The sequence below is a fragment of the Uloborus diversus genome, chromosome 10 (assembly GCF_026930045.1).
Source record: "Uloborus diversus isolate 005 chromosome 10, Udiv.v.3.1, whole genome shotgun sequence".
Classification (NCBI taxonomy): Eukaryota; Metazoa; Arthropoda; class Arachnida; order Araneae; family Uloboridae; genus Uloborus; species Uloborus diversus.
In genome coordinates, this window is record NC_072740.1 from 119,246,586 (window position 1) to 119,263,844 (window position 17,259).

The following is a 17,259-nucleotide window of genomic DNA, read 5'->3' on the forward strand; positions in this document are numbered from 1 at the left end:
TGATTCTTCACTTACAGTTAAATAATTTGCACATAGATCTACAGGCATTAACACTGCCATACCATACATGTAAGAAATCATTTTTACCATTCTTCGCATATTCATGTTGTTTTTTACTACACTTAGCAGTTAAATGTGTGATGATCAAGTTTTAAGTATGAATTAGAAAGATTTTTAAAATTCAATGACTTCATTCATGCACAAAGAGAGGGCAAAAAGATAGTTTAAAGTAACCAAAAGGGTCAAAAATACATTGTTTAGAATGTAATTCTTTCAAAATTTGTAACTAAGTTTCTAGAAATATAAGCTTTAAGGAAATGGGGCATATACATATATAAATATTATGCCTGTTAACTATTCAGTTCTGGGGAAAATATATTAGGCACTTAGTTATACAATTATGTATATAATTATTGTTATGTATATAATTCTTTGGAAATTTAATCACAGTATAACTTTCATTCTTCAACTTTATACCAGCAACAATTTTATAATTTGCCTAACATATATACTACATTTATATGAGAATAGTAATTCATTTTCCATACAGAATTTGTGAAAAATTATTAACTTATGATGTATCACAAACAGATAACAAATATATTTGGCCAATGTTTTGCTTTTAGGTCAAGCTAAAAATAATTTTAACTATTAATGCTAATACTTTCTACTGAAAAACAAAAAAAAAAAAAAAAAAAAACAAGCAGGATTTCTTTTTTCTGCTTATCAAAGTAATATCAAGACAACACAAGACCAGTCAAGTCTTTACAATTATCATATGCTGATTTTTGCAAATACTAATCAGTACTATAAAATTAGCAATCTTTTTTTTTTGTGGATGCATTTAACATTTTCTATATTTTTATTTAATTTTCTGTAAATTATATTTAATTGGCCAAAAACTTTTAAATACTTAAATTTTTTGGTTTTTATAAAAATATTATTTCTATCAATGCGTTCATTATGAATGCAATGCTCAGTAACTTTCTGACAAATTGCAATGCTTTTAAAGGTTTTTCTGACAAATTACACTTGAAAATAGAAGATTAAATGAGCGGTTGTTGTATTGTGCACATGAATGCCTATTCAGGGGGGGACATTAATTCATTTGCTTCCCCTCTCCCCCTAGAAATTCTAGATTTTAAACTTTGAAACAAGTCTATTTTTTACAAGAGGGAAGTGAAAAAGTGTCCCAACTAAGTATTTAAACAAATAGCGTATTGTACAATTTTTAAAAAGTACATAAATAACTTTTATGTATGAAGTTACAGATCACAATTCGAAAATCATTTAAAATTGCATGATTTTTGCTCATCAGTTATTCTTCAAACCAATAAATGCAATGTACTAAAATATTCTAAAGAAATATTTTTGCAATTACTCTTTTTGACATAGGATGAAGATAAGGAAACAATTCAATAGCAATAATTTCAATATATTCATACTTGAAAACTCTTTTTTTTTTTTTTTAATTTGATATTGTTAAAGAAATTCAAATATAGTACTAAGTTCTGTTCAAACTCCAAATTATTCCAATCATTTTCAAAACCTGGAGCAATGTTCAAGTTTGAACTATCTAATTTGGAAAGTGACATTTTGGCGATTTTTTCATTAAAATTACAGTACATAATACATAGCTGAAAATTACTTCACAATGTTTGCGTTTGATTAAAAAATTGTGATACCTTTACAGCATGGAATATAAATGCATCATTTTTAATCCGCACAAATACAGACATAAAATATTCATAAATTGATTAAAATATGTATTAAAATGAGACAACATCTGTATAAAATTATTAACACATGACAAAGTAAATTTTAAAAATGCCCTGGTAATATTATAATGTACAAGCAATGAAATATAGCTGATGATGTATGATGGAGTGACATGATGAAATAGTAAATCAGTTTTCAAAAGATGTATATATATGTATATTCTGAGTGAGTTTTTAGGCGGTAGAATTGAAATCAGTGAGATCATTATAGAGGAAAGCTCATTTGATTGAGATAGGAACATAGAAATTATAAAGAGTGTCACCAACCTACATTTGCCATCATTGAGTAAGTTATGCATCCAGCACATCAAATAATTTTTTTTCAAGGGGAAATCTCTTCAAGAGATATCTCTAAACAAATTTCAAAATGCATTGCTCAAAAATGAGACAATTCTAAATTCATTTTTGCTTTCAGAAACAGTTTCACTAGAACACTTTTCTAACATGTAAAAATAATAGAGAAAAATGTTATGGTTTCATCTTTTCATAAATGACTAAAATTTAAATATTTATATAAAATATATATAAATAGCATGAAAGGTATAAAACATTTTGCAGTCAAATATTTATAAGCATAGATTGCACAAAAATATGTCAATAGGAATAAAATGCGAATACTCTTCTATCATGCCCTAAAATAAAAATAGATATTTGGATCCCTCAACTCTGAAACTCCAAAACCAAGAAGGAAAAGTCATAAACATTGAAGTTCACAGGGTCATTTGACATGCAAAGCCTCAAATCTCCAACCATTGCTTTTATCAGTAGATGGTGGTGATTATGAGAGACAAAAGGTTGACAAAAGCTTGCTTTTACACATGAAAAACATTTCAAACTACAGGAAAAGAGAGTGCCTTGCTTGTACCAATTTCTCACGGCTATCATTACATATAACCAACTGAAAAAATCATAATACATAAACTGTCTAATGATGATACACAAAGAATCAGAAGGTGTTTGTATGAAACTTAAATATACACTGGGCATGTAGATATTGCTGCTCTATTTTTCTCTCAACACAGTACTCTAAGGAAAGCATGGGCAGAGCAAAGTGCCAATGGAGTTTTAAATAGAGAAATATCATTATACATAACTTCTGCTCTCATCATCATCGCACAAATGCGATGATAAGAGGCTTGTCTGCATGCCATGTGAAATAATATCAGGTTTAATTTGCAGACACCTAGCCTATGTTACGAGATGCATTAACTGCTTAGTGTTCTACTTAATTTATCATTGCTCAATTACATATCCATTTCTTCAAGGTTTCTATGAAGCCATTCTTAAGGTGCAAATGGCTCTGAATGGATTTTCTAAGCAGTCTATGAGGTCTGAGGACAAGCCCAATCATTTTAAATTTTTAAATAGTACATGCTCAATGCATTATATTGGAAAAAACAAACAAAATTATAGGGACACGTGTGTGGATAGACACGATTTCTCAAAGCCAGAATGGGGTGATTTCCCCTCTTGACTGAGATGTATGTCCTGTCTCAATTTTTAGTTTAATGGCATTTCTAATAGATCCTGAAAATATCGATGTGATATAAGTTTTCCTTCTTGTTGTTGCAATTACAATGTTGAGTAGTCTAAGTGAGCGCTGCCAGCAGCACACAGTATTTTATAAATAAACAATTCAATACACAATTTTAACTGTAGTAATTTCTCACTATGATAATATTACAAGTTCAAAATGATGTAATGGAAATCAATTTTATTTCTAACAATTTTGATTTTCTTCGCAAAAAATTACAGTTGGTGTGAATAGTTATTAATACAGATTGTTTTTAAGATTATGATATATTTTATAAAATGTGTGTGCATTAGTAAGTTACAGATGATGAAATATGTAATGAAATGAACTGCAATGCAAAAGTGAAAAAAAAAAAAAAAAAACATTTCATATGAACTTAAATGTAAATACATTTCATTTAACAAAAAATTAAATAGCACAAAATATTTCATACACACATTCTTAACGGAAAAATTCAAGAAAAAAGTTCTTCAATAAATGTAATTAGAGTCAAAACATAAAAAAATATTTTGTATTAAAATATTTGTTACATTTACATACCATTCTAAAATGACATTTTTGCAAAAACTGGAAATATATCATTCAAAATTATTTTTGAACCCAAATCTCTGTCTAATGGAAATAATATGTATAGGAACTAGGTAATAAAAAAGTTACCTCCCCCCCCCCCCAAAAAAAAAACTCCTTCCTAAAGAACATGCCTTTAACGTTAAAATCTGGGAGTTTTCTTTCATAATGTTTTCATTACAGAAGGTAACCAAAAAGTTCTTGATTTTTTTAAAAAGTTTCATGAAAGAAAGGCTAGCAAATACTCAAATCAGCATACAATATGGTTTAAAAGGCAATTTAATGAATGGATCTAAAAATGTAAGTCTTTATAAATACAAGCCAGTTGCATACTCAATTCAATCGTAACTTGTGCAATGGTGAAAACAAATGGCAGTATCAAAATAGTTGAAATAGGAGTGTCACCATAATACCCATTCTCAATTGAGCACATAACAGTGACAAGAACTGTGCACTGGCTAACATTATTAAGTGTTCTGAGCATTCTACATTGTTCAAGGGCAATGTTTCCCACCACAAAGACACTACTACATCCATAAAAGTTTTTACTGTCTGTGTGGAGGAATGAGTCAGCACCTACTAGGCGGATAAGATGAACCAAACCACTGCTGGAGGCTCACAAACACAATAAATGGAATATGTACAACAGGTATAACAAGTGAGCCACCGTTGTTGAAATGCAAAAATGTATTCTTCCAAAGACAATATACAATGACTGCGAGACAATACAATATCCACCTCACATTTCAGACTTCATAGACCCTTTTCATTTTCTGGACAACTTTCGTTGTGAGGAATCTTTTAACTAATAATGCTGATTTGAAACAAGTATTTGCATGTGTAATAAGGTCTTAAACCCATTTTTAACTGTAAAAGAAAGCACACTTCTAAAAGCATTGACAGAAGATTCTAGATGTACATTACTTTCAGAACTATTGGTACGATGTGCAGTTTATATTGTTTCAGCTTTTGTCTATTTTAAATGGCAAAAACCTTTTTGGTTACCTTGTAACTAAGCCCATATCTATTAAAGCTGTGGTCAGAAATGAGTGTTGCACTCTCATATTAGTAGCCAATCAAATTCTATTTATATCTTTGCACAACTTACATTTTTGTAATGAACAATTATTTTTTCTTGAAGTTTTAACAAAAGAAAAAAAAAACCTACAGTGTGCAGATGAATCTCTACTGCATAAAACAATATAAATTTGATATACCCTCTGCTCTATTTTTCTTCTGTTATTCAGAAGAAAAAAGGAATGGAAGAACAACGGTATGGATTATGAATTTTTATGATAATTTTGAAAGAAAAGGATTAGTTAAACTGTTCGTCGACTTTGCATGGTAGGCCTCAATAAAAGCGAGCCATCTACCCATGTGTTTGGACGCTCCAACATAGTATACCATAAGGATTGTTCTTCTCCAACGGAATCCATCCATTCTACATCTCTACCTTGATATTTTCCTATGCAAGAAAAACAATAATTTACTATTTATGAGAGTAAAAATGAATTACTTGTATAAAGATAGGTAATAAGAGGTACAAAGGGGGGGGGGGGTCAAAATCAGAAACTTCCTTTCTTTAAAACATTTCTAATGAAAAATGTGATTATATTTAATCATAATATATAAAATAATATTTAACTTATCACCAGCTTAGAAAGAATTAAGTCATATTGATAGAGAAGAATCATACCTAAAAAAATATCATACTTTATTTATAAATACATTCATTTGAATCTTCTATACAGTACTGTGCAAATTAATTGGGATATTTTTAAGAAAATTGTTTCTTTCTTGGAGATTTTCTGCCTCAAACCAGTTTCAACTGCCTTTTCTTAGATAGCGCAACTGCCCCTGACTAATCTAAACCAATTTGACTACTTAATCATGACATGTCGAAAATTTTCCTTTCAGTTGCCGTAAGAAATAGTCGATTGTGTGAATTGTCTGCTTCTCAAATGCATTTAAAAAAGGATATCAGTCCAAGGAAAAGGACTAGAATTGTTACACATAGTCAGCATATGCTTCTACGACTGTAAAGGATATTGCTGCAGCAGTTTGAAAATCCAGCATTTCTAGAATTATTAATCAGCAAAATTATTTTGAGGGTGTTTCCAAAACAAAAGGGTAAATGTGAACACAAACGGAAGACCACGTCTCTAAGTGACAAATTTCTTGTACAAAATAGTAAAGTGCATCCTTGAAAAACAAGTAGAGATCTTCAGAGGGAATTATTAGCTACTGGTGTGAGCATGAGTTCTTTCTGAGAGGTTTGCAAAAATACCAATCAACAAACTGTTATTGACGCCTGCAATGAAGATAAACCGTTTTGAATAGGTCAGGAAAAATCAATCCTAGACTGCACAAGAGAGGAAGAAGGTTGTATTCAGTGACAAAACGCATTTTATTGTGCAAGGATTTCAAACAAGATTTGTGAAGCTAAGTGATGGAGAACTCATCAAGGAAAAACATCTCATTCAAAACAGTTAAACACCCTCATCAGGAGATGTTTGGGGTTATTTTACTTCTGGAGGACCTGGCAGCTTAGTACTAGTTGAAGGAATGATGAACTCTGAAAATTCATTTTTAATAATAGAAAAATAAAATTGTGCATATGATGCAAACTTTCGCTGGTTGTGTTCGCATCTCTCAACAAGAAATTCCAAAAAATGTTCTTTTTAAGAACAGAAATTAACAGTTTTGGATTGCCCTGGAGGTTTTCCTGTGGTAAACCCTATCAAAAATATGTGGAGCACTGCAAAGAGAAGCATGCACAAAACAGACTGTTTAACAAGGAGAACAAAGATTAAGAATGTTATAAAAGTTTTGTTTAGTGAGCACGAGATCAAAAATTTATGTTATAATCTAGTGAAATCCATGCCAAACCGAAAACATGATCTGATTCCAGTTAGAGTAGGATATATTTTGTCATAAATTTTTGTACCATGTAAATTAACCTACACCAACTGAACAACATTTGTGAACATTTTTGAGCTTGTCCCAAATAATCAGCACAGTGCTGTATCTTATATAATTTTCTGGAGTATTCTCGAGTTCATAAAACTTCTTTTTTTGATATTTATGAATATCTTCAATATTTTGTGCGTTTTATAAATCTCTTACATCGACATCTATTTACGAATTCTCAAAAAAAAAAAAAAAGGTATGAACATTCTTTTGAAGTTGTCCTGTACCGTATTGTTGGGAACATTACATTGTGGAGTTACCAATATTAAACCTATTATCCAATTTAATGAAAATTTTTGAAAAGCTTTTCTGCTATCATTGTGGATAAACATCACCTGCATTTATTTCTCATGTTTTGCAGTGTGATTTGCATATGTTTTTCTTAGGGTCAACTGAGAGAAACAAATCTAGGTTTACATCCTGATATGTTTGCTGAAAGGCTGACTAAAAGAACAGTGCATCTAGAACAAACATGTCAAGAAACAGCATTTATAAGTTAAAGTACCAAGAGTTTGCGTTTTTGCTGCAACATTTAAGCTATAATATTTATCTAAAGCTTTAAAAATTAGTTCTAATAACTCTTTGAAGATTTGGGTCTCAAAACTTCTTGCTTTCTGGCACAGTACCAAAACTGCCAGTACCTTCTTGGCATTTCCTGTTGTTTTTAAGCCTAGCTCTCTGCTACTTCATCCAGTGTCATAAAGAAGCACTTGAACTTCTGGCTTGTCCAGATATATGAAATCGGTTTGAAGGTCCAATAATATTTGCCCCAAAACTCTTGCCCTTTTAAAAAATGACTCCAATATCTGCAATTCAAATTTTTCTCAAGTAACATGACTTTCTCTATGTAACGAAAATTTTATTACAGTATTCCCTATAATAGCATCTAGTTTTAAATGCTCATTAAAAAATATTTTTGTTAAATTTCTGTTTTCAGTGATACATTTGGTTAAAGACTGTCAAGTACTTAGTATAAAATAAAAATAATATGTTTTAATCAATTAAAAATGAAGGGGTTCAAGTAATGCAAAATTTTATTTTCAAAGATGTAGTTTATTTTAATCTCACAGCTACGTAAGAACGTAACTCACATAGTGATAGTTTTATATTCTAGCATTAAAAGTTTAATATCACGACCTATTGTTTAAAACTTACCTGTTCCAAGACATAAACGTACTCCACCAAGAAAATCATTGCTTGTTATTTTATCATAATCCCAAATAGTTAACTCTAAACATCGCTCTCTTAAGTCATCTACTGAAACATCATCATAGAGAAATGTATGATTCCATTTAGGATTGCAGGATTTTTTGAAAACTGGAGTTTTCTGTTTACCAGCTTTGCTCTTGTCAGGTAACAAGTAGCTGAAAAATAGGGATTTAAAAACATGAAAAAAGAAAGAAAAGGGTAAAAAATCAGAAATATTGAAACATTAATGCAATATAATACAGTCATTAAAATCTAATAATTTACTTACTAACACATATTATTAATTTCCAATGAATCACAAACATACTATATCTTTGACATTTTCGTAATTTTTCTTAAGGAAAATACAATCCCAAATGGTACAAATAGCTCAAAACAATGTATTGTAGGAATGAGTTACATAATAATTCCTTTAAATGTCTTTAAATAATTAGCTTGTCTCCTCTTTAAAATTACAGTTAAGCCCAAGAAAAAGGCAAATGCATTGAAAATATAATAGTTCAAATCAAACCTGTATTTTCTCCTTTTACATGCCTGGCTGAGCATGTAAATAATACTCACAAAATACTTTCCCAAAAAATATAGTATTTTATTGAATGAAAAAAAAAAAAACAATAAACATCAGCATCCCTGGTATGCATGCCATATAATGATCTTCTCACTTCATAAACTTTCTTTTTGCTTCATTGTATGCATATACTTATGCACGAATCTTATAAAGATACTATATGCATGAATCTTATAAAGATTCGTTTACCATTATTACAATGAGTTGACACATCCATTTTAAGTCCGAGGTTTGCAGAAATTTACTGATTAGTTGCAGCACATGTCACATTACAAGTGGGCATGTTTAGTTCCTTTGGTGAATTTCGTACAGCGCCAATTTTCCCCTTTTTTTAAAATAAAATGTCATTAAAAAGTTTTCAACCAGCTAAATTTACATAAAGTAAACATACCAGTAGTGGCCACTTCAAGGTTTGAAAAAATAGGATTCCAGGTCTCCCCATGGATTCGAAAGTACATCAAACATGCAGGAGGTATTATCTCCTGCACTCCTAATTTACTGAATGCCTTCTCAATTTAACCGAATGATAAAATACCACCTGGCATGTATACCTACATCTAATGAGAAGCAACAAGACGTCATTTAAAACAATGCGGTGTGGCAATATTGGCAGTAAATTTGCTGAATAAAGGGTCACAATGACCTCCCATGACTTCCCATTGGGGCAACCCCATTTGAACATTGAGCTACATATGAAATCGCAAAAACGGTTGCGCCTTGGTGCAAGTTTTGACAGTGATATATGAAGGTTCCATTCTTTGGACAACGAATATCAACAGGTAAAGAGCAGTCAGAACATACTGCTTATTACCTGCACATGTAGCAATAAAAGCAGTTTCTGCTAATTAATACTGGGAAAAAAATGCCTTTGTTTAAGGCAACCAAATAAATATGTTTGTACCATAAAACTAAAGTAATATAGATTTCAAAAATGCAAAAAAAAATCGAAAAATTTGTTGTTAGTGCCATTTACCTACGTACAGCAGAACAGTTATAGGCAAAAAATTTAAAATATGCAAATAAAAGAAAATTGAAACATTTGCAGTTACTGCCGTTTGCCTGCTCATGGTAGAACATTTCCGTTCTTCCATGGGCATGTAAAGGGCAGTAAATACATCCTGCTGATTACTCCCAAAATAAAGCAATTGAAGCAGTTACTGCTAATTACCACAGCTAAAAAAATGCTTTCTTTTTAGCGGCAACCAAACAAGCATGTTTGTACCATAAAACTAAAGTAATATAGATTTAAAAAATACAAAAAAAAAATAAAAGGGAAAAAATCTGCAGTTACTGCCATTTACCTGCTCACAGCAGAGCAGTACTTGAGACGTTGCATGTTTAGATTTAGTAGCCCTGAGACATTTCTTTAAGCATACTGCGGTTAAAAGCAAAGAAATAAAAAATGAGGATCTCCTTGATGATACTTCATATAGTGTAGAGATCAGATTTCTAACTAGTAAACCACTTCCACTTTTTAATGTGTTCAAATTTTTGTACTAAAAATGTGCTGCAGCTTTTTCTATACATGGTAACGATGCAATTGCTGAACTTCACAATTACTTTACTTTAGCCATGAAAGATGAAAATATTTTTTATCCTTTCCCTATTGTTGCCCCCTCCCTCCCCTAACCCTATGCATAATTGAATTTTTACTGGAAAGTATGAACTAAAGAATGGAAGATATCCCACATTGTCTCTATTTCTTGAAAATTAAAAGAAAAAAAAAGGGTAAATCACTTAAAATTTCCCAGAGACTAGAGTATGCACCATGTATCAACATATAGTGGTTTTGAACCAAAAGGAAGAAAGAAAGGAAATAAATGTCCCTTGCATGTGGAATCAAGATACATAATATAAAAAACTAACAAATATTCATCTGTTACATTAAGAACAAAGTAAAGTATCAATATTCATTTGTTACATTGAACAAGAAACACTTTACATTAGAAATTAGTCGAACATTGCACATCAAAAAATACAGAAATAAATGATGAGAAGTAATGAAATTTACCTTTTGCAAAATGGATCAGAAGTACCATTCGAGCGAGTTGCCATTAAATTTCTAGCCTCCCTCACAAGAACTTCTAGTGCTCCTTTTGCAGGACTTCCTGGTTTTTTGGAAAATTTTCGACTAGTAACGTCTGGAGGAACATATTTTAAGGCTAAAATTAGATCACCTTTGTAGCTGACAGGAGTTTCCAAAGCTTCCATCTGTAGTAAATGAGATGAAACTAATGAGCACTGTGTGAGGAAATATAGTTATTAGTATGTATAAATATGTATAAAGTTGATGTTTGATTTTATGGACCGCTAATTTACGAACACTCATGATTTTAGAAACTATTCAATACTACAGTGCCGGCAAAAAACCCTTAACATTTGGTTAGTAGTTAAAAACTTTAGATGCAAACTTTTTGTCATGTTGTTACTTGGCATGCTCCCTAGTGATTTGGCCTAATACCAAATATTCGTCCGGAATGTGACCGCACATTTGGTATTTTGCCAAGTCACTAGGGAAGCAGGCCAATTAAAATTATAATGAGAAGCTTGCATGTAAAGTTTTAAATTGCCAACCAAATGTAAAGTTTTTTTTTTCCGGCACTGTACTTCTTGAAAAATCTTCCATTTAGGCAATATAATTTTTCATTCTTTTTTACCACACTGGAAATAACAAAAATCTCTTTTTCATGCAATTGTAGTTCAAAGTAGCTCTTTCCTCAGAATTCCAGGGCCAGGAAATCCCAAGGAGAAAGATATTCCCTTTGATTTAAAATAGAATTACATCTTCCTCCATCTTTACCTTTATTTTTATAAAGAAATAAATTAGTTTAAAAATGGTCAGCTGACCTTGATCTGACGATCTGAACTTCTGGCTGTCTGAGATAAGAAGTTTTTTTGCTCGGCAAAGTTTTTTAATAATAAATATGAATTATTGAAAAATGCATACCTTATGTAGTAGTCAGTGTAGCTCTGATAAGTTGAGTTATGACCTTGACTATGTTTACTGTCTCTTTTGGGGAGTTCAGTGAAAAAGGCATTTGTTATTGATGCAGATTTGAGTAGAAATATCTTTGCAAAACAACTACAAAACTAACCCGACCCAACTCAGTATCAATTAGCCTTCCCTATGACCTTAAACAGAAGTAAGTATTGGGAAGGTCATGGATCAACTTATCAGAGCCAGACAATACAGTCTTTGATGCAGTTCGATTTTACAAACTCTCATTTTTGCAAACTTTTCTTGATGTACTTTGGTGTTTGTAAAATCAAACATCAACTATACACGTCACTGTGAAAGACCAAAACTGGTGAATGTCAACATAGTTTCATGTGTAAAAATACAACTAAATACCCTCAGGTGGATTTGCTTTGAAAAAACTTATGCTCCAGCTCCAACTCTTTTTGCCCGAAAATTAACCTATTTTCAATTCCACTGCTTTGAAGCACATTGTTGTTTATGTTAAATGTAAAAAAAAAGTAAATTTTTCATATTTAAATTTCTTAACAAGAAACCGAGAAAATGAAAATATTTACAGTATCTATTGAGCATAGTGTATTCGTTAATGCACTAAAAATAATCATGTGTTAATAAACTTACCCTTTCTTGAAGTGGATACCATTTAAGACCAGTGCTGTCAAATGCATCATTGCCAAGGGGCAACATTACTTCACCCAGAAAATCATTACGACCAAACCTGTCACTGTGCCAGACTGAAAGCCATAGAGTTCGTATTTCTAGCTCACTAACAGTAACATGAAACTGTAAAAATAAATAAATAGGTTCAGATAATCTTTTAATTCACATATATTATGCAATCTTTTACTTTATAATGTATTTTTATTGTCAGTGAGAAGATATCAACAAAAAAAGTTGTTAAAGTCTAACCTGCTAAAAACAAGCCTTAATTTAATGAGAACTCCGATTTAATGAGAGAAACAGAAATACTTGGTTGATACAATATTAAGTCAAAAGGAGCATAACTTGCTTTAATGGGCAAATATTGCCGGATCTACAATTTTTTAGCTGGGGCTAATCTTCAAACTGCCACCCTTATCATCTCTTTTCAACTTTTTGTACCAAGTTAAAAAAAGAAAACAGAAGTAGATTGAGTATGCCACCCCCAAAAGTGCAGCCTGTGGCAAGCACTCTGACTTGTAAATCTGTTCACTGGGTGCGAACTCCTTTTAAAATGAGCACTACTTTGCAGATCACAAAATTTCAGTCAATTTCCAGCTCAGCTAATCCTTTCTTGGAAAAATTTCTTTCCCATTGAAAGCCAACCGAAGGTTAGGGATGAGTATAAATTCTGAGAACAAGTAACGGCGACCCTTTTCTTCCAAGTTAAGGAGTAGAGAAGCCTATGAAAATTATCTTTTTGCCAAAGACAATGTTATCATTTCCCTAGATATTGTAGCTTAAATTCAAGCTCATGCAGATTAAAAAACAATAAAAGGGATCACAATAATGACAAATGTGAAATCTTTTAATCAAACCGCCCTCAACATAGTCTAGAGCTTCTGATGAGCAGAAAACTTTTAAAAATAATTGAAGTAAGGATGGAAATGATAATGATTTCCACGCCTTGAGTATTTCTTATAAAACCATAGCACAACATGCAAGAAAGAGATAGTAAGACCATTCAACGCAAATTAACCAACTTCATTGGTACTATATAGAGCTAAAAAGCTAAAAAAGCAAATATATATTACATTTTATGATTTTTTTTACACAAACCCATTTTTTAGAAACACTTGGTTATAATGAGCAAATATCGCTCTCCTTATAACAGAGTTTGACTGTATCATGGAAAACAAAATTGAAAAACAGAAAAAAAAATGGCGTGCAAATGCTGTACTAAAAATAAAGTAAATCATGAAAAAATGTTAGAGGAATGATTTCAATTTTTTGACTTTCTCATTAACCTTCACTTGATAGTTCATATTTTTCAAAGTTGAACTAGTTGAGTTTTACAAAGTACTGTAACTTTTTGGGACAAATTTATAAATAGATGATTAGAAAACATGTACTTTAAAACTATATAAAAATGCCAAATAAAAGTTAAATTTGTATTAACTGAGTGAGAGAAGTCTTTATTTAACTTTATTCGTCACTAAGGACAGATATTGTTCTTTAGTAGATTTAACTAGAGTGAATTTCTTTTTCTTTTTTGAACAGCAAATTAAATTCATTTGCGAGATGGGGCTAGAGGCTAGGAGAAAGAAGTGTAGAGTCATTCCATTTCAAATCAGGCAGGCAGGTATGAAAAGTGTCATATGACCATCACCGATTTTTTTGAAAAAAATACAGTAGTTACAACTAAGGGACATATGAAACATCCCAAATGGATTTTGCAAGAAAAATTTTTTTTCTTCAGTTACAGCCTATTAAAATTCTGCACAAAATCCGCCATTTTGGAAAAAACCAGCAAAACACTCCATTTGAAATGGACACTATTTCAAAAGTTTGACCAAACCAATTTGAATAATTCTTTTTTCTAAAAATAAATAAGGAAGCATATATCCTCTAGACATCGTTTTTGAAAGGTTAGTTAGGTTTTTTGATAAAGAAAAAAATTCATTTTTGCCGCGAAAAAACTGCATTTTTACCGATTTTATGATTTTTTTTCTCCATGAAAAAAAAGGTTTTTTTACTAAACGGAGATGACAGTCTAAAGCCCTTATATGATAGTTTCATAACATATTTTATTATAATCCTTGGATGCATACAACCTCGGAAAAAAAATTTAAAATTTTCAAAAATTAGCGATTTTTGAAGTGATTTTACTCAAAAAACCCATTTTTTAAAAATCTAAAAATTTTCTCCTTTGAACCCCATATAATGTTTAACAAGTGGATAGACACCACATCCCGTATTTTTTCCCATAAAATGTTTTATGATTTTTTGAAAGTGACCTTATCGCCCATGGCATGCATGTAAAATAAAAATGTCTAATAATTTCAGTAACTGAAATTCTGATTATATTAATGCTTAATAGCTACAATAACGGTGTACTTTATCAGGAAGAACTAAAATCTTACTGACTTTTAATAATATATCAGTAACAAACCGCTTTTGATGACCCAGCCAATTCGTCTTTTTGTAAGACTCTGTGTAGCCTTCAGATAGAAGAGCCTTTGGTGATTATATTAATGACTAATAGCTACGATAATGATGTACTTTATCACTAACAGTTAAAATCTTTCCTTTTTTTTTATAAATATTATTTTATTTTGTCTCCAAAGCTATGCATTCACCGTTACTTTCATATGCAGCAACGAATCATGTTTGTTCTCTTTCAATTCTCTTTCTCTTCAACTCAATTATGCGACAGGGGAAGCCATCAAAGGGAAGAACAATACAATGCATTTAAAATGATTAATTTTAATTTCGTGCTTTGGTTGTAATTGGCGAGTGTTGTCACATAATTTTTAGATCCTACCTCGTATGATTACTTTTATACGTAAGAATATGTATACTAAATTCAAACCGCAAAACTCACTTGTAGTTTAAGAATTGAAAAAGTCCACCTGTTTTATGAGAGAAGTAATCAATTGAACATGGTTGTAAGTTGAGGTAACCAAACATATCACCAAAGGTAGCTATTATAGCCAGGGATCCAATTTCTAACAAAAGAAGTGCAGGATCCCTATAGTCTTCAGAACGTATTTTAATGCTTAAGTGGCCTGAATTCGGTCAAAAATACAAAAATTTGAGTGAAACAAATAAGGAAGTATGGAAGCTCAGCTTCCATAACAATTTGGCGCTGATCAGCAGGAAAATATATTTATATAACGAAGAACAAAAAGACGAATTGACTGGGTCATCAAAAGCGGTTTGATACTGCTATATTATTAAAAGTCAGTAAAATTTTACTTGTTGCTGATAAAGTGAACCATTATTGTAGCTATTAGGCATTAATATAATCAGATTTTCAGTGACTGAAATTATTAGAAATTTTTATTTTACATGCATGCCATGGGCGATGAGGTCACTTTCAAAAAATCATAAAACATTTTATGGGAAAAAATACGGGATGCGGTGTCTATCCACTTGTTAAGCATTATATGGGGTTCAAATGATCCAATTTTTAGATTTTTAAAAAATGGGTTTTTTGAGTAAAATCACTTCAAAAATCGCTAATTTTTGAAAATTTTCAAAAATTTAAATTTTATTTCCGAGGCTGTATGCATCCAAGGATTATAATAAAATATGTTATGAAACCATCATATAAGGGCTTTAGACTGCCATCTCCGTTTAGTAAAAAGAACTTTTTTTCATGGAGAAAAAAAATCATAAAATCGGTAAAAATGCAGTTTTTTCTTCATCAAAAATCCTAACTAAACTTTCAAAAACGATGTCTAGAGGCTATATGGGTCCTTATTTATTTTTAGAAAAAAAAATTATTGAAATAGGTTAAATACTTTTGAAATAGTGTCCATTTCAAATGGAGTGTTTTGCCGGTTTTTTCCAAAATGGCGGATTTTGTGCAGAATTTTAATAAGCTGTAACTGAAGAAAAAAAATTTTTCTTGCAAAATCCTTTTGGGATATTTCATATGTCCCTTAGTTGTAACTACTGTAATTTTTTCAAAAAAATCGGTGATGGTCATGTGACAGACCCTGCCTGATCTGAAATGGAATGGCTCTGTAGTTGAACTTAGAAAATACAGTAAACTCCCGATTATCTGTGGAATAAGGTGGCGCAGTAGCCGTGGATAAGCAAAAACTTCGGATAATCCAAACAATAGGTAAAAAAATAATGTGTCATAGCTAAAAAATATGTGTATACAATAGCTAAAAAAATATTAATAACACTCACACATACATTTATATTATAACGAAAAACATTGCTACATTGCAACTACTATCATTGAATGTCAAAAATATATGCAAAATCTAAAAGTGAACAATAACACTTCAATAATTTCAACAAATAAGCTTTAAAAAAAAGTGTGAAAAGACTTGCGGATAATCTGACTGCCAAAAATGGGGTGTTTACTGTACTTCACATTCATTATTTGAGTTAATAATAATAATGAAAAAACAGTATTACTATAAAAATTGTCTTCTATCATATTTAAAAATTAAAGGAACATAGAAGCTCTAGATTTGCAAAAGCTTTCTGCTACCATGCTAATTCTTGAAGCATTTAGCCTAAGTCACAATATTAATAAAAAGAAAAACAAAATATTACATGAATTAGAAAACAACAAATTGTAAAAAAATAATAATGATAAATAAATTAGCAACAATATAGAGTAATGAACAGATGCATACTTTTAGAAGCTCATCAAATACAGGGCTTAAGGTATGCTTTTTCACTTTTGTTTTCCTTTTACCACTTTTTGTACGATCAGGAAGCAAATAAACTTTGACATAGCTAAACAAGGCAACGACAAAACAAAAAATTAATCATAAAAGGCAATAATCAGCACTTTTAACAATATTTGAATTAGATGCAGAGGCTCAAAACTAAGTAATCTAGAAAGCATACAAAAGCTGTAAAATAAAACAGAGCCTAAAGAAACATTTAGCATCTATGTTAACAATAACTCAAAAGTCAAGCCAAACAATGGATGAATAGTGTATTAAAAAAAAGCATGTCAATTCAAATTAAAAAATCTCCATATCAT

At 30.9% G+C, this 17,259-nt stretch overlaps 1 protein-coding gene across 1 annotated transcript in view; it reads right to left on the reverse strand.

The window, feature by feature from the left end:
* Positions 1–4,026: 4,026 nt before the first annotated feature.
* Positions 4,027–17,259, reverse strand: part of LOC129231143 (uncharacterized) — a 165,396-nt gene continuing 152,163 nt past the window's right edge. The window contains exons 13-17 of the mRNA XM_054865391.1: positions 16,904–17,006; positions 12,225–12,386; positions 10,638–10,837; positions 8,005–8,213; positions 4,027–5,344 (exon numbers count right to left, since the gene is read on the reverse strand). Of these exons, the coding sequence (XP_054721366.1) occupies positions 5,199–5,344; positions 8,005–8,213; positions 10,638–10,837; positions 12,225–12,386; positions 16,904–17,006 (820 nt within the window). The 3' untranslated portion in view covers positions 4,027–5,198. The remainder of the gene's footprint in view (positions 5,345–8,004; positions 8,214–10,637; positions 10,838–12,224; positions 12,387–16,903; positions 17,007–17,259) is intronic.